Source organism: Elephas maximus, chromosome 4 (assembly GCF_024166365.1).
Source record: "Elephas maximus indicus isolate mEleMax1 chromosome 4, mEleMax1 primary haplotype, whole genome shotgun sequence".
NCBI lineage: Eukaryota > Metazoa > Chordata > Mammalia > Proboscidea > Elephantidae > Elephas > Elephas maximus.
In genome coordinates, this window is record NC_064822.1 from 55,214,100 (window position 1) to 55,239,306 (window position 25,207).

General features: G+C 38.4%; 1 protein-coding gene across 3 annotated transcripts in view; it reads right to left on the reverse strand.

Moving 5' to 3' along the window:
• The window catches only part of BCL2L13 (BCL2 like 13), a 96,740-nt gene that overhangs the window by 46,419 nt on the left and 25,114 nt on the right, over positions 1–25,207 (reverse strand). For all 3 annotated transcript variants that reach the window (XM_049882113.1, XM_049882111.1, XM_049882112.1), the window contains exon 3: positions 77–184. In XM_049882113.1, coding sequence (XP_049738070.1) covers positions 77–184 — 108 coding nt within the window. The remainder of the gene's footprint in view (positions 1–76; positions 185–25,207) is intronic.

Here is a 25,207-nt window from a genome sequence, read left to right on the forward strand (position 1 = left end):
CAAGTTAAAATGACAATAATCAAACCACACCAAAACAGAATCTACTAATTAACTAGGAAAATAAAAACAAACTGACCTTCAGAAATTTCTTTGTCCAAAGACTTCAGCTCTTCTTCAATTTCAGTTTTAACTTTTAATTGAACTTCTTGATCCAGAGATTGTGAAGCTATATCTAGCTGAGGCCCTAAAACAAAAAAAGGTTACTATAGAGAGAGGGAAACAGAAGCCAGAAGAATACTATATTAGTATTTTAACTACTAAAGCAGAAAATACAAAATCAAAACTCACTGCCAAGGGTACACCTACTGGAGTTTAGTAGGAGGTATTTTTTACAAAATAATTTAAAAAAGAAAACCCTTAGTAGAAGTATTTGGGCCTATTATTGAGAATGAAGTCTGTTAAGTATAGAAACATGGAAGGGGTGCAGAACCATCAGAAACACATTAATTCAACAGAGGTTGGGAAAAGGCTCGTATTAATATGTACAAATCCTCTACTTTTATGCACAATGCAGACTTAAAAAAGTATGTATGGAACCCTCATCTATTGCTCAAGGAAGTATAAAATGGTATAGCCTGCTATGGAAGACAGTTTGCCGGTTCCTCAAAAAGTTAAACCCAGAACTACCGTATGATCCAGCAATTCCACTCCGAGGTATATACTCAAAAGAAGTGAGCAGGAAAGTAAATAGATACTTGTACATCAATGTTCATTGCAGCACTATTCACAATTGCCAAAAGGTGGAAACAGCCTAAATATCCATCAACAGATGAATGGATAAACAAAATATGTTACATACACATAAAGAAAACAAGTTTCAGAGTCTCTTCTGACATGTATTTTGGGCTTTTCTTTCCTGCTTTTTAATGACCTCTTAATTTTTCTGCTCTTTGATCATTAGCATTCAATGCATCAAATCTATTCTTGAGATGGTATCTAAATTCAGGTGGGATATATTCAAGGTCGTACTTTGGCTCTTGTGGACTTGTTTCAGTTTTCTTCAGTTTCAGCTTGAGTTTGCATATGAGCAGTTGATGGCCTGTCCCGCAGTCAGCCCCTGGCCTTGTTTTGACGGATGATATTGAGCTTCTCCACAGTTTCTTTCCACAGAAGTAGCTGATTTGGTAACAGTGTATTCCATTCCATCCATATGTTTAGTTCCCGCTTGTGTTATTGAAAAGTTATTTCCAACGAATAGGTTGTTGGTCTTGCAAAATTCTATCACGTGATATCCGGTGTCATTTCTATCACCAGCTACTGATCCTCCTCCTTTGTTCCCAACTTTCACATTCCAATCACCAGTAATTATCAAAGCATCTTGACTGCATGTTTGATTAATTTCTGACCACAGAAGTTGATAAAAATCTTCAATTTCTTCATCTTTGGCATTAGTGGTGGGTGCGTGAATTTCAACAACAGTCGTATTAACTGGTCTTCCCTGTAGGCATATGGATATTATCCCATCACTGACAGCATTCTACCTCAGGATAGATCTTGAAATATTCTTTTTGTCAATTAATATGCCATTCCTCTTCAATTTGTCATTCCCGGCATAGCAGACCATATGATTCTGTGATTCAAAATGGCCGATACCAGTCCATTTCAGCTCACTAATGCCTAGGAGATCGATTTTCAAACGTTTCATTTCTGACAACTTCCCAATTTTCCTAGATTCACACTTTGTACATTCCATGTTCCAACTATTAATGGGTACTTGCAGCCACTTTTCTCATTTTAAGTCGTGCCACCTCAGCAAATGAAGGCCCCGAAAGCTCTATTCCATCCACATCATTAACGTCAACTGTACTCTGAGAAGGCAGCCCTTTACCAGTGGTATTTTGAGTGCCTTCCAACCTGAGGGGCTCATCTTCTGTCACTATATCAGACATTGTTTGCTGTTATTCCTAAGGTTTTCACTGGCCAATTTTTTTTAGAAGTAGGTCACCAGGTCCTTCTTCTTAGTCTTAGTCTGTGTCAGAAGAGACTCTGAAACTTGTTCTTGAACACAGAGTACCTAAAGTGAATGGAAGAAATGATAAAAGTAGAAGAGCTGAACAGAAGATTTCAAAGGGCAGCTTGAGAAGACAAAGTATTATAACGAAATGAGCAAAGGCCTGGAGTTAGGAAACCAAAAGGGGAGAATATGCTCAGCATTTCTCAAGCTGAAAGAACTGAAGAAAAAATTCAAGCCTCAAGTTGCAATACTGATGGATTCTACGGGCAAAATATTGAACAATGCAGGAAGTATCAAAAGAAGATGGAAGGAATATACAGAGTAACTATACCAAAAAGAATTAGTCAGCATTCAACCATTTCAGAAAATACCACATGATCAGGAACTGACAGTACTGAACAAAGAAGTCCAAGCTGTACTGAAGGCATTGGCGAAAAACAAGGCTCCAGGAATTAAAGGATGCCAATCGAGATGTTTCAACAAACGGATGCAATGCTGGAAGCACTCACTCATCTATGCCAAGAAATTTGAAAGTCAGCTACCTGGCAAATCAACTGGAAGAAATCCATTATTTGTGCCCATTCTAGAGAAACATGATCCAATGGAATGGGGAAATTATCTAACAATGTCATTAATATCACACCCAAGTAAAATTTTGCTGAAGATCCTTCAAAAGCAGTTGCAGCAGTACATCGACAGGAAACGGCCAGAAATTGAAGCCAGGTTCAAAAGAGGATGTGGAATGAGGGATATCATTACAGATGTCAGATGGATCTTGGCAGAAAGCAGAAAATACCAGAAAGATGTTTACCTGTGTTTTACTGACTATGCAAAGACATTTGACTGTGTGGATAATAACAAATTATGGGTAACACTGTGAGGAATGGGAATTCCAGAACACTTAATTGTGCATAATCGGACCCTATACATAGACCAAGAGGCAGTCATTCCAACAGAACAAGGGGATGCTGCGTGGTTTAAAATCGGGAAAGGTGTGCACCAGGGTTGTACTCTTTCACCATACTTATTCAATCTGTATGCTGAGCACATAATCCGAGAAGATGGACTATACGAAGAAGAATGCAACATCAAGACTAGAGGAAGATTCATTAACAACCTGCGATATGCAGATGACACAACCTTTCTTGCTGAAATCCAAAAGGACTCGAAGCACTTACTGATAAAGATCAAAGACTACAGCCTTCTATATGGATTACACCTGAACATAAAGAAAGCAAAAATCCTCACAACTGGACCAATAAGCAACATCATGATAAATGGAGAAAAGACTGACGTTGTCAAGGATTTCATTTTACTTGAATACACAATCAATGCCCATGAAGGCAGCGGTCAAGAACTCAACATATTACATTGGGCAAACCTGCTGCAAAAGACCTCTTTAAAGAGTTAAAAGCCAAGATGTCACTTTGAGGACTAAGGTGCACCTGACCCAAACCGTGGTATTTTCAACCACCTCATATGCATGCGAAAGCTGATGATGAATAAGGAAGATCGAAGAAAAACTGTTTTGAACTATGGTGTTGGTGAAGAATATTGAATATACTATGGACTGCAAGAAGAATGAACAAATCTGTTTTGGCAGAAGTACAGCCAGAATGCTCCACAGATGCAAGGACGACGGCAAGACCTTGTCTCACAATCTTTGGATATGTTATTAGGAAGGACCGGTCCCTGGGGAAGGACATCATGCTTGGTAAAGTAGACGGTCAGTAAAAAGAAGACGACTCTCAAAAAGACAGCCACACAGTGGCTGCAACAATGGCCTCAAACACGGCAACAATTGTGAGTATGGTACAGGACCGGGCAGGACCAGGCAGGACTGGACGGTATTTTGTTCTGTTGTACATAGGGTTGCTACGAGCTGGAACTGACGACACCTAACACCACCACCACACATAAAGAGAAATGAAGTCCAGATACATACTACAGCATAAACCTTGAAAACATTACGCTGAATGAAATACGTCGGTCATAAAAGGACAAATACTGTATGATCCCACTTGCAAAATATCTAAAATACGCAAGCACATATAGACCAAAGTTTATTAGTGGTTATGGGGTGGAGGTAGGGGGGTGTTGCACGCATGTTGGTGGAAGAGAGGGGATTCAGTGCTTACAGGACACTGAGCTTCTATTAAGGGTGATGGAAGAATTTGAAAACAGTGATGAGTGAACAACATAACGAATATATAATTAATGTCACTGAACTGTACATGTAAAAGATGTTGAACTGGTAAGTGTTTTGTTAAATTTACCACAATTAAAAAAAGACATGTAGGAAAGTTAAATATGATAAAGGCAAATAACAGAATTACAAGTTATTTTGGTGGTGGTGGGAGCTGTCTGTATTTTCTCACATCAAATTATACAGATTCCTGATTCTTTCTCACTTTTGAACACACTTTCAAATAGTATACTTCTGGCATTTTACACATGGTTCGTTAATTTTCTTGTTTTTCACATTTGAACATGGCTGATAATTGCTTACAAAGCATTCAACTGAGGCTAAAGTTTCACTACCTTGGGCATACTTAATTGTTATCTTTGTCTCAATCATATTAGGTTTACAAGAGTCACATTCATCACCAGTCTCTTATGCTTATTACTGGTATTTCCTTTTTGCACTAATGTCTTCAAAAAATTCAACAAACAAGTTATGTATCTCTGCAAGTCCCCAGATTACAAAGAAGTTCTGTTCCTAAGATTGTCTTTAGGTTGAATTTGTACATAAGTAGAACAGTTATGGACGGTTTGTACCTAACATCAGTTAGTCAAAAGTCTTAGTATACAGTACACCTTTGCATGCATAAAAAACTAATGATTAAAGACAAACTTCCAGATACACTGAAACACCTTTAACATAATAATACAGTAATAATAATAATGTTTTGATGTGCTTTGCAAAGTAGTGCTCATTTGTTATTATGAACCACGATATGTACCTCGAATTTTTAATATAGGCTTCACTGGGGTTGATTAAAAACTAAGGGTTGTAAGTAAGTCTTGTAACCAGTGGACTGCCTGTACTAAAAAGAAGATACTGCTGAACCCTGAAAGTGGCACCCCTGTCACAGCTTCACATATAACAGCCCAAATTCATTTAATAAAAGTTTGTTTTGGTGATATCAAGGTATCGTAATAATAGCCAATACTAAGTGCCAGACACTATACTAAGTATTTTGTGTCTGTGTGTGTATATATATATATATATGTATATAATATATATAAATAAACTCATTAAATCCTCATATCAACCCTTTGAGATAGGTACTATTATTATACCCATTTTGTAGATGAGAAAACAGGCACATGGAAGTTATATTACCTCCCCAAAGGACACAGACAGCAAGCGGTAAAGCTGGGATTCAAACCCAGGCAGTCTAGCTCTAGGATCTGAGCTCTCAACTGCTATCCTACATTGCCTCTCATAAAGCTTCAAAGTACAAACTCTAAAAATCAAAAACACCAAAAGCTAAGGACTGCCAATATAATGCCAATATAATAATGATCTCCAAATCACAGCAGTTCTTAGGCTTTCTTTTTTTTCTAGCCCCTTAGAGGTTTTGAATAAAATAATAAATGCCCCTCTTCCCAGAATGTTCTGTAAGCAGTATTAGGGCACAAATGGACTCTCTATAGAGTGTCATAAGCCTTGGTTAAAAAATTGACTGATTAGCATCTCGTTCTCTTTCTTTCTCCTCCTGGTAGTCCACATACTCATTAAATAATATAGTCCTTTCATTCAGTTAATGTACTATATTTCTGTGCTGTAGGGTGACCTGATCTATAGCTTTGTATTATTGGCTGACTTTACTTAATGCGGAGGGGTCAATGATCAACCCTAAAGGGCCAAGGATATCAATCAAGAAGAGGGATCTAGGCCTGGAGGAAAAAAGAAAAGAAAGAGACTTGTATCCAGAGAATAATGTACGAAGAAGATCAAGAAAGATTCTCCAGAAGGTTAAAAGCAGGCACATTGTAAAACATATTCTTTCTTCATCAGATAAATTCTTCTTGTTTCAGATGATTTCAGCACTGTACAGCAAAGATTTTCATTTGGACAAGAAATTTTTAATACAACGAAGAGGTAAGTTGATACATTCAGCAGAATCCACATTCCTGCGACATACGTCAGAGTCACAATCACACCAATAATCCTAGACTGGTTTCCGCTGAAGTTGTTCATGAACGGCAGAATAATTCTGAGTCACTGTAGAAACCTGGATCATTTCTGGGACACACATACAAATTTATCTGAACATCCAGGGGATGTTTGAATCAGATACTTAGTAACCAAGCTTTAGAGTAGTACTTTATTTCCCTAAAGTCTTAAGATAAAAAACCAAAAACCAAACCCACTCATAGCAACCCTATAGAAATATGTGGTTATGAGTAACAGTGAATTCCTTATCTGGGTGAAGGGGAAGGGCCTTGCTTTCAACTATACTCTTTTTCTTTGCAAGAATCTCAGCAAAAGGAGCAGCAGCACGATTTAGGCCACCAAGCTGTAGCTCCATCTACTATTCATTCATTCACTGAAAAAGCCAGTGTGTAGGGAACGCAGCAGCTGTGGGTGGAACGTGGGTTCTCCAGGTAGTGTGTAATGCTTCATCAGGGGACATCAGAGAGTCACGACTGGGGTAGTCTTGACTCAGTTTGCACTCTCAAGAGATTATCTGACTCCAACCAAAATCCCCAAATACATGTCTTTGATGTTTGCTGATTCCAGGCTAATTAGCTATATATCCTGTGAGTATTCTTTGAAATTGTGGCCCTCTCTCTCCAGGACCTGTATCTATAAAACAAAGGTCCTATAACATAATGAAGTATATAAGCAAAGGTTACAGAGTTTATGAAAACTGGAATAGCCCCTGTTCCTTTCATTTATAAGTTAGTCATTCATCCCCAAACTTAGTGGCTTATAACAAGCATTTTATTATTTTTTGCAATGCCTTGAGTGGGCCGGCCAGGTGGCTCTTCTGGCTTGGGCCAGCTTGGCTGGGCTTGGGTGGTCTAGCACAGCCTCATTCCTGGGTGGCAGCTGGCTTGACGCCAACTAAGGCAAAGGGGATGGTTTGTTGGCCTGGACTCCTTCACAGGCTCTTATGCAGAGTTCCCCCAGAATGGCAAGTGTGCAAGCCCTAATGTGCAAACCTCTTTCGAATCTCTGTGGGTGTCATATGTCCCATTGGCAAAAACACATCACATGACCAAGCACAGATTCAAGGGATAAACAGGCTCTAACTCTTGGTGGGAAGAACTGCAGAATTACATTTCAAGGGGGCATGAGTAGAGGGCAGGAATAACTAAAACAGTTTCTAAATCTACTCCACATCTAAAATAGCAAAGATTAACATACCATCTCCAACCTCACAAGATTCAGAGTCTAGCCTAAGGGGTGGTGATGGGGGTGGGAGTGGGGAACATTACTACAGTCACCATGGCACCTAACTAGTTTAACTACCACAAAATGAATACAATTTGTCCCATCCTCAAACTATTTATACCCTGGGAAGTTTAGGAGGAGAAGGCAACAGCAAGCAAATATCTCATATGCATTATTTCAGTTAATTTTCATGTCAACCCTATGAGAGATGAAATAACAGCTCCATTCAAAGGAGAAGAAGCTGAGGGTCGCAAAGGTTGCATCACTACTACAGAGGAGTTGTGCTTTGAACCCAGGTCAGTCTGGCTACAAAGCCATTAATCCATGCTGTGTCCTCTTCATCTTATAGTTGGAGGCCTCTGCAAGAGTTAAGCGATTCCAAGGAAAGAAACATCTCAGAGCCATTTTGAAAATAGTTAAACAGTAAAGGAAACCAGGAAGGTTGTCTAGATCAGTAATAGTATCTTCTGATGCTGACATTTGTGGCCCTTTATTTAATCTTCACTTCTTCATGCAATTTGCAGCCCAAGAGAAGGCCTATGATCATCAACAGGTTCATATCCTACAACTTAAGAAAACTATGACTATACCAAAAGTACTGGGCACTAGCTACCTTCATGCAATAAAAAGAAAAATAAATTGAGAACAAAGGAAAAAATGAGGCAGATACTTGACAATTCACCAACTTCCTCTGCCTCAGATATTTGGAGCAGAGCTTCATCATTTCATTTAAAACACTGAATCCAGGCCTGACACCCCTCTCATTCAGACTGTATTTACAGAGGTATTTCCAGCAGTCTTCTGTAGTTCATATCACTGTTTTCTACCACTGACAAGTTTTACAAAGAGAGAGACAAGCCTGTTGTGTAGTTTTCATTTTTTGCAAGCAAAGTAAAAAATTCTGAGTTCAGAAGTGGATTTACACATTTAAGTCAAGAAACTTGATTATTCCAATATCTGTAGATTTTTAGAATACTTTTGATATTATATACTCATTTTGTTGATAGACTGTTTTCCTGATTTCCTGTAGTTCTTTGTCCATGTATTCCTTTAGTTCCTTGAGCATATTTAAAGCAGTTGTTTTAAAGTCTTTAATAACAGCAGGCAAGAACTATTTTATGTGAAGGGAAAGACAACACACAATACAGGTGAGGTCAGCACAATTGGACTCAACTAAAAGCAAAGAACTTTCTGAAGACAACCGAGTGCTTTGAAGGGGCAGGGGTTTGGGGACTGTGGTTTCAGGGGACATCTAGGTCAATGAACATTAATATGTTCTGCATCCCACTTTGGTGAGTGGCTTCTGGGGTCTTAAACATTAGCAAGCGGCCATCTAAGATGCATCAATGGGTCTCAACCCACCTGGAGCAAAGGAGAATGAAGAACACCAAAGACACAAGGTAAAGATGAGCCCAAGAGACAGAAAGGGCCACATAAACCAGAGACTACACATCAGCCTGAGACCAGAAGAACTAGATGGTGCCTGGCTACCACCAATGACTGCCCTGACAGGGAACACAACAGAATCCCTGATGGAGCAGGAGAACAGTGGGATGCAGACCCCAAATTCTCGTAAAAAGACCAGACTTAATGGTTTGAGTGAGACTAGGGGGATCGCAGAGGTCACGGTCCCTGGATCCTTCGTTAAACCAAGACTGGAACCATTCCCAAAGCCAACTCTTCAGACAAGGATTGGACCGGACGATAAGCCAGAAAATGATACTGCTGAGTAGTGAGCCTCTTGACTCAAGTAGACAGATGAGACTATGTGGATGGCTTCTGTATGGAAGTGAGAAGGGAGGGCAAAGGGGGATAGGAGCTGGTTGAATGGACACAGGGAATACAGGGTAGAGAAGGGGAGTGTGCTGTCACATTGTTGGGAGAGCAGCTAGGAGTATACAGCAAGGTGTGTACAAGTTTTTGTATGAGAGACTGACTTGATCTGTAAACCTTCTCTTAAAGCACAATTAAAAAAAATTAAGTCTCTAATAAGTGCAATATATCTTGGCTTTCTCAGATGATCTCCTTCTTTTGTTTCTTTGAATGGGCCATCCTTCCCACTTTCTCTGCATGCCTTTTGACTTTTTGTTGTTGAAAACAGGACATTTCAGTAATATAATGTGTTAACTCTGGGAATCAGCTTCTCCCCCTTCCTTGCAATTTGGTGGGTTTTGTTGTTGAAGGCTGTAAGTAGTCCGTTGGTTTAGTGACTTTTTCCAAACTATTTTTACAAAGAATAATCCCTTGCAGTCTTTGCAGGTTGGCTCTGTGCTGGGGCACCCCTTCCTCTCCTGCCCTAGGCAACAGACCTTTCAGGTCGCCCTCCAGTGTCCACAGCTCCTCCAGCCTGTGCTACCTTCAAGATGGACAAAACAGAGACAAACACTTTGCTTCAGTCTTTTAGGTAGCAACCTGACAGATTCAAACAAACACAATAACACATAAGGTGTGGTCTGCACCCTTAAAAACTCAAGACCAGGAACCCAAGCTGGAAACATGAGCTGCTGTTTCAAGCCAGCTGCCGAGCAGGATAGGCGGCCCGTGGTTTAGTAACAAAAGGCCACAGAGATTTCCTACCATTTTCTTGATGTTGTCTTTTTCTCAATTCAGCATTCGCTTGGTTGCTGTGAGCTTCTGACTGTTTACCAGAGTTCTAATAAAGTCAGGTCTGACACCTTCAGCTTGTTTTTTCGTGTTTCTTTGGGGGATGAGTGCATGAAGCTTCTTACTCCTCCACCTTGGTGATGTCACAGTCCACCAATTCTTTCAATTTTCTAAAATGTTATTACTTGACAATGATATTTCCCCCAATCCTTGTGTCTGTGAACAGAATCAGCTTGTCACAGATTACTAATCACCGATCCTTCTACAGAACCTGCTTTCAATACTTTAAGAGTTAGGATCGGCAGGAATGGCCTGTGGACAATTTAGATAATTTCAGGCAATATAAATAGCACTGTTACAATATAAACTAAAAGAAATGTTGATAGACAATTAATTTTGCTCTTCAATTGCTGCTAAAGAGAATGGCCCAAAATTGCAATAGATCTGAAACCAAAATCTTTTTTTTCCCAAGCATATGTCCAGCAGAGTTTAGTTGGTTTATATTTAAAAATTCAGAAGGAAGGTTAAGTTCTTTTATTATTTGAGGATATATGTCACAAGAAATTCATCTGAGAAGTTTTACTAAGATGCTACATTCTTTCATACCAGATGTTCCACACTCTTCTGTGATTCCAGGGATGACCGGCCACTAAGAAACTAGCCTCCAAGTTAAAATAATCTCTGCCATATTCAACAACGTCGAATTCTGATCAATCACTGCCATGAGCTTTAGTGAATGAAGCTGGTTTTAACAGGAATCCTTATTTTATCTACTGGTATTCCTTCAATACACTTCCATGGCAGAAACAGGATAACTACCATGTTGGGGGAAAAAAAAATCGGTCACACCCTTCCTATTCTACAGAAACATTTCAAACTAAATACCTACCATTTTGCTCTTGATTTTCCCTTAATCAGAAACACAGAATATCCGAACACTTCAGATCCTTGCCAGAGAATACAACTTTTTGGATCCAATTTTTTATAAGGTTTTCTAAAACAACAGTTTCTTCATTCCTCTGCACTCTAGATTTTATCCTCATTTTCAGCTGGACCATCAGAAAACTGCATACATATAGTCTAGGCCCCTAGATAGTATTAACTACATGTTTAACCTGAGTTGCACTTTGGTGTCATTTCCTTAGCTTTTATCTAGAATCACATTAAAAGACAGTGTTTTGAAACCCAATGTTGTATTTGATGTTAATTTTTTCTATTGTATTCCTGTGTGCTATATATTATAAAACTCTAAGTGAAAAAGTATTTTTTAAAAAATCAACACGCTTCCCAAAAGGAACAGTATAGTATCTAGTTATAGACAGAAAGACTCCTCAAACTAAGCATCCTTTCAGGTTTTTTTTTTTTTTTCCGGGGGGGGTGGTTTGCCTCGGAACCAAATTTACTACTAAATGCCAGTACAACTGAATAGGTCCTTATAGATGACATATCTGTGATCTATTATTTCCACTATGGAAATGTATAGTTTCCCTATTCTTGATTTTATTTATTATTTAGATTTTGTCATTATGTATTATTATTTTTAATAAATTATTTTTGTTGTTGATGAGAATATAGACAGCAAAGCATACACCAATTCAAGTTTCTACACAGACAATTCGGCAATACTGATTATGTTCTTTGAGTTGTGCAACATTCGCACCCTCCTTTTCTCGCTCCCATTAACATAAACTCACTGCCCCCTAAGGTTCCTATCTAATCTTTTGAGTTGCTGTTGTCAATTTGATCCCATATATATAGATCTTAAAAGAGCACAATGCTCAAGGCAGATATTCTTTACTGGTTAAGCTAAGTTATTGTTTGGTTTTAAGAAGACTTCCGGGAATATTTTTGGTTTAAAGACTATTTTAGGGCAATAGTTTTGGGGGTTCATCCAACCTCCAGAAAGATTGAATTCTACAAGAATTTGAAATTCTGTTCTCCATTTCCCCCCCTTTTGATCATGATTCCTTTATAAATCTTTGATTAAAATGTTCAGTAATGGTAGCAGGGCACCATCCAGTTGTTCATGGAGGCAATTAGTCACACATTCTATTTTCCCCTCCTATTCCTGACTCTCCTTCTTCCTCTGTTGCTCCAGGCGAACACAGACCAATTTTTGTGCCTTGGATGGCTGCTTGCAAGCTTCTAAGACCCCAGGGGCATTATACATTATTATGCCGTTGTTACTATTGGGTGCCATCAAGTCAATCCTGACTCACAGCAACCCGATAAGAAAGAGAAGAACTGCCCTATAGGGTTTTCCAGGCTGTAATCTTTACAGGAGCAAATCACCAGGTCTTTCTCCCACCGAGTCACTGGTGGGTTCAAACTGCCAACCTTTCGGTTAGTAGCCAGGTACCTAACCGTTGTTCTGCTACCAGGATGCCTTATGTATTATAAGCCTAAGTCACCTTAAATTATATATTGTGAGGAATAAAAAAAAAAAAAAATCCATTTCTGTTTCTACCCAGTGTTAACTCAACGCCAGTGATTAAGAACTACAGCGAACTACAGCTACTAACCAAAAGGTCAACAATTCAAATCCACCAGCTGTTTCTTGGAAACCCTGTAGGGCAGTTCTACTCTGTCCTATAGGGTCACTATGAATCAGAATTAACTCAACAGCAATGGGTTTTTGTTTCTTTTTTTTTGTTTTTGTTTTCTAAGTGTCTTCACTAACAAACAAGATATTACCTAAACTGTACTGTGCTTTTTTTTCCTGATTATTCAAATTCTATTCACCCTTCACGGATCAATTTAAGTCTCTACTTCTCCACTGACTACTTCCAACACCACTGACCTTTGGACATTTACGTCATTTAATCTGTGCCACATAGTTTGATACTTAAACATATACTATCCTATACTGTACAATGATTTCATACTTTGTTACCATTATTCTGACAAGATTACAAACTTCTTGGGATATTTCCTTTGTCCTAGATTTGTGCCAAGCATGCACTGAAAAAGTACTCAAACACCTGACTGATAAGTGATGTCCTAGAAAACACAAAGAATCACAAAGCCTTTCTGTTCTATGTATTGACGACAACCTAGCTGGGGAGAGAGGGTACTTAAAAAAAAGATAAGACAATAAAATGAAAGTTATTCATAATTCAGAGGAACACAAAACAATAAAATTACCAGTGTATTTTGAAGTTATTGCAAATGAAAGAAGTTACAAGAAATAAAGAAAATGAGAGGTCATTTTAAACAAGACTATATGGGAACAGACCAACCCTACATACGTGGGACAGTAAATAGACCATTTAATTATGGTGATGGAACTGTGATAGAGAATATTGAGAACTGACTGATGGAAAGAATAAGACCTCATCTGTTATCTCTATGCTTATAAGAGTTTCAATCAATGACTGGATTACAGAATTTTAGAGTTTAAAGGGTCTATAGAGGCTGTTTTTTTGGTGTTATAGAGGCTGTTATAAGATTTAGAGAGTTTAAATGACTTGCCTAGGTATAAAGAAATTATGCCAAAACAAGATTAGAAATTAGGTCTTCTAATAAGTAAACTTATTCATAAATACTAGAACTTGTGATTATAATTTTTGATGCACAGTGAAAAATAAGGAATACATGAATGCTTCATCTGCCATCTGCCTCTTTTTGGAAAATCTACATACCTAAAGCATGCACACACCCAATCACACCACCACCAATAAATAACAATAATGTCTTGGTTACCATATGCCCTACCCTGCCAAACTAAAGAAAAGCAGCTGATTAAAGGAGTGCCTATTCTCATGAGACTAATGTGATACTGACTACACAAGACAAGTTGTCATACTTGATAATAAACCATGTGGAAAACCTAACCCAGAAAATATCTACTGCTGTCAGGACACAAAAGGCTATTTATTCAGCTAACCAATGACATGGACAGATTCAGTGATTTTCATTTAATTAAATCCCCCCACCTAGACTTCCAAAAGCACAGAGCTACTCAGTGGGACCAACGCAGCATAAATCAAGCACTATAAACCCAAACAAAAATATTTCAAAGACAAACAGACTTTAGCACACTAATTCCCACCCACTTCAGCTTAAAATGAAGAGTCAAGTGAGTCAGCAATCATCATGTTCCAATCCTAAAAATCCATTTAAGAGCTTTCAAAATAAATGTGATTACCAAAATTTAGACCACTGCATGGACTAGAGCACCAAGACCAAAATACTCTTTAAACAGCTGGTTACCCTAACTACGTGTACATTAAAATCACCTAGAGAACTGATTAAAAATACAGATTCCCAGGCCCCACCATGGCAAAGTCTGGTTCAGTAAATCTGGGTAACTAACGTTCATGGTCTCTGCTTTCATAACTAGGCAATTAGCTTTGGAAAATACTACTCTTGACAGCCCAAGTAACTATAATCAAATTAAAAACCACTGAACACGTAGACAACTTGGTTCAATTTACTCAATCAATAGCAAAAATAAGTTTCCCCAAGTGACACTTTGCTGGACCACTAAGTTAAAAATCAGATTTTTTTAAAAAGCAACTAAATTCCAAAAAAAGCCAATGGTAACACTTTTCAGTTTCTAGTGTTACCACATCCATCAGATTGGGAACCGGATTTGATGGCAGACAAATTTGAGAGGGAAGAACACAGAGAAACACATAGAAACTCCACCATTCACCCACAGTCTAGATCAAACATCTCCTGTTCCTGGTAGACAGTCTGAGAGGAATGAAACAGTACACATCATCAGAAAGAATGACTTGTGACCCATAGTTTGATATGGGATTTAGGTTTTTCCATTCCTAGTCATTACCTAGGGCTGGGACAGAGTTATAAAGAATTTTTCCTGAAAAGCTGATTTGAGATAGCGATACTACCCAAACTTATACACAGATTCAATGCAATCTCTATCAAAATTCCACTGCCCTTTTTTTTTGCAGAAGTGGACAAGCCGATTCTAAAATTTATGTGGAATTGCAAGGAGCACGGAATAGTCAAAGCTATCTTCAAAAAGAAGAATGATATTCTTCAGAATATATAATTCTGATCAGGATTAACCATACTTTCAGCACAAACTAGCACAAAGTTAATGAGTTAACTATTTCCGGAAAAGTATATACCAAGCATCCTCACATCACTCACTAAGGAAATAAGGAAATGCAAGTAATGTGACAGAAATCTTGAGTCATGAATAGGTTCACCTCCCTTGGCCTCTTCTTCTCACACTTACTGCTTCATGTGCTTGAAACCAAGCCCTATCAAATTACACCAATAAGCTCTTTTGGCAGATCCGATTTATAACAACGTGGCAAAGGAGTGAGTTCTATACCACATTTTAGATAACAAATAAGATAGCAAAGAAGAAAAGACAGCAATAAGAACCTAATCTTTTCTTCTAAAAAATTAGCCTACATGTTTGTATATACACTTCTACTTAGACTTCCAAAAAAAAAAAAAAAAAGTATGGACAACATCCAGGGGGAAAAAAATTAAAAAGGGTAAACTCCTCAGATCCTACAATGTTCAGGTGGGAAAAAATTCTATGCTCATGCAGAAACAAAAGTTAATAAGTACAGACTTACAAAATCTCTAAGGGCCTTACAAATTAGTAAACCACCATAGTTGAAAAGACCTGTCTTTTTGTGGAATATGAAGTTTACTACCATTGAGAAATAACACAAATAAGTAGAATTTGGATAGGTGGAGTAATGTGTATTAGGGTGACCAATTCATCCCAATATACCTGGGATTTTCCCAGTTTTACTCAGTCCTGGGCAAACCGGGATGGTTGGTCACCCTAGTATGTATAATTGGAAGACATATTAATTAGGATGGCACAGTGTTTAAGAGCTCGGCTATTAACCAAAAAGGTCAGCAGTTTGAATCCTCTAGCTATTCCTTGGAAACCCTATGAGGCAGTTCTACTCTGCTCTATAAGGTCGCTATGAGTTGGAACTGACTCGACGGCAATGGGTTTGGCTTGGTTTTTGGTTAATTAGGGCAGGCTAGTCTATGCTGCAGTAATAAATAAAGCCTGACATTTCAGTGCTTAACTCAAAGGTATATTCTTCCCTCATGTTATATGTCTAACCTTGGAGGTGGAAGAAAGGAAGCTGTTCCACAAAGCCACTCAGAAACTCAGACTGATGGTGGCTCTGCCCTGCTGTAACTATATCCTTAGGAACATATGCCCTCCCATCCCCCAAAGCCCCACAAGGCAAGGGAAAAAGAACACAGAAAAGGCATACGGGTTCTTAAATGCCACAGCCTACAAATGACATAAATAACTTCCACTCACATTTCACTGGCTAGAATTAGTTGCATGGCTCTGCCTAAATACAATTTTCCTATGCGCCCATGAAGGACAGATGAATTATTACATATGGGTAAGCACTAGTAATCACTACCACAGGAAGCTACTCTTCTAGAGCAACTCAGCTCAAATGACAAAATACCGATAGGAATAAGCATGGTATATTTAAAGTAAAAGGTGATTTCAGACATAAGACACCCACATAATGAGACCAGATCATGGAAAACAATTAAAACGTTTAGGGTAGTTTTAGGCGAAAGCCAAGAATCATGGATTCTTAATGAAAGTGGGAGTGTTAAGAAGTGCACTCTGACTCCACTATGTAAAATGGATCATGGAAAGATGTAAGTGAAGAAGGCAAATTAGCAGGTATTTGCAATAATTTACCTGTGAGGCAGGACCTGTAGTAAAATAATGGCAGAACTGTCACAGAAAGAAATGGCAGAACTTACTAACAGGTGAGAAAGAAAGAGGGCATGAAACAGAGAGAAGAGCTAAAGAATAATTTCTATGTTCTTAAGCCTCGGTGGCAGGTGGTATCGCTAAGTTACTGTAAAAATAAGGGCTGGCACTATTCACAATGGCCAAAATGTTTAAACAAATGAAATGTCCATCAACTGATGACTGGATTAACAAAATATGGTATATACAAATAATGGAATATTACTCAGCCTTAAAGAGAAATGAAGTCCTGATGCACAACACGACATAAATGAACCTACAGGACAAAAGGCTGAGTGAAGTCAGACACAAAAGAACAAAAACTATATGCAACACTTACATTAAATTAGCAAATATATAGAAACCATAATTAATTGGTAGTTATATGAGGGGCGGGAGGGTGAAAGTTTCGACTTAAAGTGCATTGAATATGTGTTAATGGTGGTGTGATAATTTGGAGAAAGACAGGAAGAATGGTTGTACAACTTGAAGAATGTAATCAATGCCACTGAAGTATACATGTAGAAATTGGTGAAATGTTGTATGTTTTGTTGTACGTATATCACTATTTTAAAAAAAACAGACAACTAAAAAAGGTGGATAGAAAAAAAAGTACAAGGGTGCATATAATACCCCCAAATTAAAGGAAATATACCAAAAGAAAAATAAGACCCAAGGAGTCATAAAAAAGGATACAGTTATTGAGATTAAAACTGTGAATAATTAGAGTGGTATAAATGTTTTAGGAAAGAAAGGGAGAATCATGCAATAGTAAAAACCAAACCAAACCAACCCACTGCCGTCGAGCCGATGCCAACTCATAGCAACCGTATAGGACAGAGTAGAACTGCCCCAGAGAGTTTCCAAGGAGCGCCCAGCGGATTCAAACTGTCGACCCTTTGGTTAGCAGCCATAGCACTTAACTACTACGCCACCAGGGTGTCTATGCAACACCAAAGAAAATGAAAATTAGGTTGCAGCAGATAAAAGGATAACTAGAAAAAAAAAATGCAATTGACCAAATGATAGAGGAATGTGAAGAGGAAGGAACTGGAAGTAAAGAAAGAGAAGGGAATAAAAGGAGAGGGGATGGTAGGAGAGAGGCAGATAGATGAGGGGAGGGAGGGATGACTGAAGGAAGGGGGAGGGGAGGGGAGGAAAAAAGAGGGCAGGAGAGAAAAAGAGAGTTATGGATAACCAAAAAAAACCAACACTGTTGCTGTTGAGTCAATTCCGACTCATAGCGACCCTAGAGACCACAACAGAACTGTCCCATAGGGTTTCCAAGGAGCGGCTGGTGGATTTGAACTGCCAAATTTTTGGTTAATAGCTGTAGCTCTTAACCACTTAACCACCAGGGCTCCGAGTTATGGATAAAAAAACCAAAAATGAAACCCATTGCTGCTGAGTTGATTTCTACTCATAGCAACCCTATAGGACAGAACAGAACCGCCCCATGGAGTTTCCAAGGAGCGCCAGGTGGATTCGAACTGCCGGCCATTTGGTTAGCAGCCACAGCTCTTAACCACTACACCACCAAGAATCAGGAAAATGCATATGAGCATTAGGCTGTAACTTAAAAGACTTGATTAATAAAAAAAATTTCTTTAAAATAAAAAAAATATATGGGAGCTCCTAAATATCAAACACCTATGCTCATCCAAAGACTTCACCAAAAGAGTAAAAAGACAACCTACAGACTGGGAAAAAGTTTTTAGCTATAACATTGCCAATCAGTGCCTGATCTCTAAAAGCTACATGATACTGCAAAAACTCAACTACAAAAAGACAAATAACCCAATTGAAAAATGGGCAAAAGACATGAACAGACACTTCACTAAAGATGACATTCAGGTAGCTAACACATACATGAGGCAATGCTCACCATCATTAGCCATTAGAAAAATGCAAATCAAAACTACAATGAGATTCCATCTCACTCCAACAAGGCTGGCATTAATCAAAAAAAACACTAAATAATAAATGTTGGAGAGGTTGTGGAGAGATTGGAACACTTATACACTGCTGGTAGGAATGCAAAATGGTACAACCACTTTGGAAATTTGGCGCTTCCATAAAAAGGTAGAAATACAACTACCATATGATCCAGCAATCCCACTCCTTGGAATATATTCTAGAGAAATAAGAGCCTTTACACGAACAGATACACGCACACCTATGTTCACTGTAGCACGGTTTTCAATACCAAAAAGATGGAAGCAACGCAAGGTGCCCATCGATGGATGAATGGATAAATAAATTATGGTATATTCACACAATGGAATACTATGCATCGAAAAAGAACAGTGATGAATCTGTGAAACATTTCATAACAGGGAGGAATCTGGAAGGCATTATGCTGAATGAAATTAGTCAGTTGCAAAAGGACAAATATTGTATAAGACCACTATTGTAAGAACTCGAGAAACAGTTCAAACAGAGAAGAAAATATTCTTTGATGGTTACGAGAAGGGGGAGGGAGGGAGGGAAGGTGAGAGGGGGTATTCACTAATTAGATAGTAGATAAGAACTACTTTAGGTGACGGGAAAGACAACACACAATACAGGAGAGGACAGCACAACCGGACTAAACCAAAAGCAAAGAAGTTTCCTGAACAAACTGAATGCTTCGAAGGCCAGTGTAGCAGGGGTGGGGGCTTGGGGACCATGGTTGCAGAGGACATCTAACTCAATTGGCATAATAAAATCTCCTAAGAAAACATTCTGCATCCCGCTTTGGAAAGTGGCATCTGGGGTCTTAAACACTAGCAAGTGGCCATTTAAGATGCATCAATTGGCCTCAACCCATCTGGACCAAAGGAGAATGAAGAACACCAGGGATATGAGGTAATTACAAGCCCAAGAGACAGAAAGGGGCACATAAACCAGAGACTACATCAGCCAGAGACCAGAACAACTAGATGCTGCCCAGCTACAACTGATGACTGCCCTGACAGGGAACACAACAGAGAATCACTGAGGGAGCATGAGAGCAGTGGGATGCAAACACCAAATTCTCATAAAAAGACCAAACTTAATGGTCTGACGGAGACTAGAAGAACCCCAGTGGTCACAGCCCCCAGACCTTCTGTTGGCCCAGGACAGGAACCATTCCCAAAGCCAACTCTGCAGACAGGGGCTGGACTGGACAATAGGATGGAGAGGGATGCTGGTGAGGAATGAGCTTCTTGAATCAGGTGGACACTTGACACTGTGTTGGCTTCTCCTGTGTGGAGGGGAAATGAGAGGGTAGAGGGGGTTAGAAGCTAGCGAAATGGACATGAAAAGAGAGAGTGGAGGGAGGGAGCAGGCTATCTCATTAGGAGGAGAGCAATTAGGAGTATGTAGCAAGGTGTACGGAAACCCTGGTGGCGTAGTGGTTAAGTGCTACGGCTGCTAACCAAAGGGTCTGCAGTTCAAATCCCCCAGGCACTCCTTGGAAACTCTATGGGGCAGTTCTACTTTGTCCTATAGGGTCGCTATGAGTTGGAATCGACTCGACGGCATTGGGTTGGTTTTGGTTGGTTGGTTAGCAGGGTGTACATAAGTTTTTGTGTGAGAGAATGACTTAATTTGTAAACTTTCAGTTAAGGCACAATACAAATTAAAAAAATAAAATAAAATACTTAAAATGACCACCAAACTTCAAGAACAAAACATTTTAAATATTTTTTATTTTCTCTGTGTACCCCTTGATGATGTGTTCATTATTCCCATTCATGTGTTCATACTTTTACTATAAAAGTTCATAACGCAGTTTTTCAGGTTATGTTATTTCATATACATGCCCAAGTCCAATGCTGTTGAGTCCATTCCAACTCACAATGGCCTACGTGCTATCTCCTGTAAGTTGCTTTTTCTCTAATCATTTGGGGAGATCGGTCCGTGATGACTTTCTTCCCTCGTTCATACATTTTCACTGCTACACGTTACTCCATTAGAGACTATATTATAATTCACTGATCTATTTTCTTTGATGGTCATCTATTTTGTTTCTATTACTTTTCTATAATAAAACAATGCTGTTATTAAAAACAAGGGGGCTGGCTTGAAGGGGAAGATACAAAACTGAATTTTAGACTGTGCTGTCCAATACTGCAGTCGCTAGTCAAATGTGCCTACTTACATTTAAATAAAAATTAAATAAAATTAAAATTCAATTCCTCAGTCACACTAGTAACATTTCAAATATTCAATAACCACAAGAGACTTGTAACTATTGTATTTTCATCACTGTAGAAAATTTTACTAAACAGTGCTTCTCCAACTGTATCAATCTATATCTAGTAAGGATAAGGTTTTAAAAAGGTAAAAGAAAAATTTTAAGGAATTCACATATTAAAATATCTGAAGGACTATCATGTGTCCACTTCAGAGGATGCAAAGAGAACTGATGATTATCGTTTAACAGCAAACACTGATGAATATCCTATTCCCTACAGTAGGGAACTGCTTAAATAATTTATGGTACTTCCATTCAAGGAAATGTATACAGCCATTAAAAACAATATAGGTATTTACCGTCATGGAGAGATATTCAAATATGTTATTAATTTTAAAAAACATTACAAAATATCATATATAATATTATCCTATTTTTATAAGCCATAAATTCAAATTCTTGTGTACTTAAAAAATTGTCTGGAGAAACAATTATGAAAATGTTACAGTTCATAATGTCAGCAACTAGAATTAGGATTTTTTCTTTCTCTAAATATTTTCATATATATCTATATGTATACATATATATACGTGTGTGTATATACATATATATACACACACAAAATACATACAAAACTTGTATAATACAAATAAATGTTTTAATTGATTTAATGTAATTTTTTTTTTAGACCTACATACCTGAACTTAGAACAGTGGTATCTGGCATTTTCAGAAGTTATGTCTAGTTCCAAAGGCAATATGTGAAAACTTAAAAAGATATGCTATGATGATTTGCAGGGTACCTATTTATTTTAAATGACAAGCTACCCATAAAAATATTATTCCTCTCTGATTCAGCAGTTTGACTCTAAATAAGCTAGCTAAAGTAAATAATTCAAATAATTAAAAACAACAACAAAAAAAAGGGCAATACACTGTAGAAGCACTCTTAATTGACCTCCACTTACGTGATTTGCTGGATTAAGCGACCGGCTCCATTCTCTCTGTAAAATTCACTGAATATGCCCATAGGAGACTGAATACATGCAGCTAGTACAACACGCTCTATGACATTTTCATAAGCATAAGCTATATTACTGCCAAGAATAAGTTATTTCACACCCAACCTGCACATGAAAGTTATACTTGTCACTGTAATTGTGAAATTTATTTAAAATGATGGACACCATTGAAATATGTGCAAAGAGACTTGCTAGTTCTATGAAAACTAAATTAAATACTTTGGAAAGATGCTTTAAAATAACTTATCAAACTAGGTGTGGGAGAAACAACTGTAAACAATTGGGGGGAAATCCTAAAAATTCAGAATGATTCTCTAATCAGACTGTTCTTTATGTTCCTACCCCACTTTAAAGAAACAAATTGGAGGTAATAAATACTAGGTATGGTTTATGCTAGAAAGATGACATGGAATTTCATTCAGCAGAATTGTGTTATGGTTTATGCTAGAAAGATGACATGGAATTTCATTCAGCAGAATTGTGTTCAAAGAAAAAGCCTTGGCCCTACATCAACACTGGTATATAAATATGTTTATATTTTAAATTAAAAAATAACCTATTTACTAATGATTCTCTCTTCAGCTGACTTTTTCAAATAAAGCCCTACTATCAATTTTAGTGACCTAGGTAAGAAAGCTTTTATGAAAAACCAAAAAATTTTATAACAGCCCTATTGATTAAAAAAAAAAACAAAACTGAAACCATATAGACATATGACAATGCAGGAGATTAAGTACAGAAATATGTAAATATGTTTTAAAATAAAATTCAGTGAAAAAATAAAAATGACAAATAAATAATTACAATTATGTAAAAACTGTATATACATATCGATAAAGATTAGAACATAATAGAAATTAAAATAGTTGCTGTGTGACTTTGGTGAGATAATAAATATTTGGTGCCATATTTTCTTTTATGAATCTTTAAAATTATTTTGATGGATTTTGTTTAAATAGCAATCTGTCTAAGGGTGTTTAAGATAATATTTAATTTACAAAAACAGAACATACCCACTAGTTACATGCAGCTATTTATATAACCATTGTCAGGATACCTATCACCCCATCTAATTTTTAGAAAGGATTCTACCATTTTTGAATGCTCAACATTACCCCTTATTGAGGTAGAATGGTAGCACATAATAAATAAAATAAAAACCACCTCCAGGACTGTAGTAGAAATTTACAGATAAAAATATTTAAGAAAGATGGGGGGCGGGGCCAAGATGGCAGATTAGCCAGACACTTCCGGTTAACCGTCTTACAACAAAGACCCAAAAAACAAATGAAAAGATTGTATTTATGACAAGCTAGAAGCCCTGAACATCAAAGGCAAAGTTAGAAAATGGACTGAGTGGCAGGGGGAGGGAGAGACGGTTCAGAAGCGGAGAGGAGTTGCAGGGCCCAAATCGCCAGGAACCCTCAGGCACCACTCCTGGGAATGGTTGCGGTGGGCTGGTGCTAGGGTTCGACAGCAGTCTCCTCAGGGAGAGACATCCAGATGCACTGCCTACTCACACCTCTGGAACCAGAGAAGAACGGCACGCTCGGCAAACACTAAGTACTTGCATATATTTTACTGTGCCCCCCTGCCCTGAAGTTGCCTTCAGTGGCTGTTGATTTCCTGGGGCCTGAGATAAGCCCTGTTATGCGACCTGAGCCATTCTCCTGGCCTTGGAAAAGGAATAAATTCACAATTGGGAAAAAGATAATCTGCCAGCTGTACTAACCTGGAGAGCTCAGGACAGAAGCGGCTCCTGTCCACGCATGAACAGTATGTGGGCTTTGATTACCTTTCCCCCTGAATGGACCTGTGCAGGACTATTTCAGGAGAACAGGCCCGTGGTGGCAGACTGCAACTGTATCAGCTGTGCAGTGCAGAGGTGAGTGTTTGATGTTTGACACCACTTTGCCTATTAAACAGGGACCTCACCTACCCATATCAGGGGCCTAAGGACTGGTGGCTCCACTCTGGTCACCCAGCCACCTGCAACTGGGGTCCAAGGATAACTGGTACCTCCCAGTCCTTACAACCAAAAGCACTGGATGCCCAAGATCTGTCTGCAGAACCCACCCATTTGTGTGCTCTAGGGAACAGGGATGGACTTTCCTCACACTTGGGGGATGGCTGTCAACCCCCTGCCTCGTTCAGAGCGTGACCCCCTGCTGCAACCAGATACCAGTACCTACACTAATCACCCCTGCATGCTAAGACTGTATGACAGAGCCTATACCACACACCTGATGACCAATTACCTGGACGACTCAGCTGAATCCATACAAAAAAAAGTGAATGGACCTCTAGGCTCATATACCTGGTAACACCTCTAGTCACCCAGTGACAGGACGTTAGAGCTTCAAAGGCGAAAATAATCAAGCTAGCTCACTCAAGCAACCTATTTGGGCATACCAAAACAAAACAAAGCAAGAAGCTAGGATACAGCAAGCAAATATAAACTAATACACTAACTTTAGATGGCTCAGAGACAACAGTCAATATCAAATCACATAAAGAAGCAGACACTTCAACAAGCTCTCAAAACAGGAAATTGAGGGACCTTCTGGATCAAAGTGCCTTCCTGGAATTTCTGCATGAAGAATACAAAAGATCAATATACAGAACTCTTTAAGACGTCAGGACGGAGATCTGGCAATATGCAGAACAAGCCAAGAACACACAGATAAAGCAGCTGAAGAAATTAAAAAGGTTATTCAAGAACACAAAGAAAAATTTAATAAGCTGTAAGAATCCATAGAGAGACAGCAATCAGAAATTCAAAATATTAACAGTAATATTACAGAATTAGACAACAGAAAGTCAGAGGAGCAGAACTGAGGAAGTGAAACGCAGAATTTGAGAGACTGAAGATAAAGAACCTACCACCAATATACTTGAAGAAAAATCAGATAAAAGAATTTAAAAAAGTGAAGAAACCCAAAGAATCATGTGGGACTCTATCAAGAGAAATAACCTACGAGTGATTGGAGTACCAGAACCCGGAGGGATAACAGAAAATACGGAGAGAATTGTTCAAGATTTGTTGGCAGAAAACGTCCCTGATATGAAAGATGAGAAGGTATCTATCCAAGATGCTCATCAAACTCCCCATATGGTAGATCTTAAAAGAAAGTAACCAAGACATATTATAATCAAACTTGCCAAACAAAAGATGAAGGGAATTTTAAGAGCACTTACGGATAAACAAAAAGTCACCTACAGAGGAGAGTCAATAAGAATAAGCTCAGGCTATTCAAGCAGAAACCATGCAGCCAAGAAGACAGTGGGATGACTTATATAAAGCACTGATGGAAAAAAACTGCCAG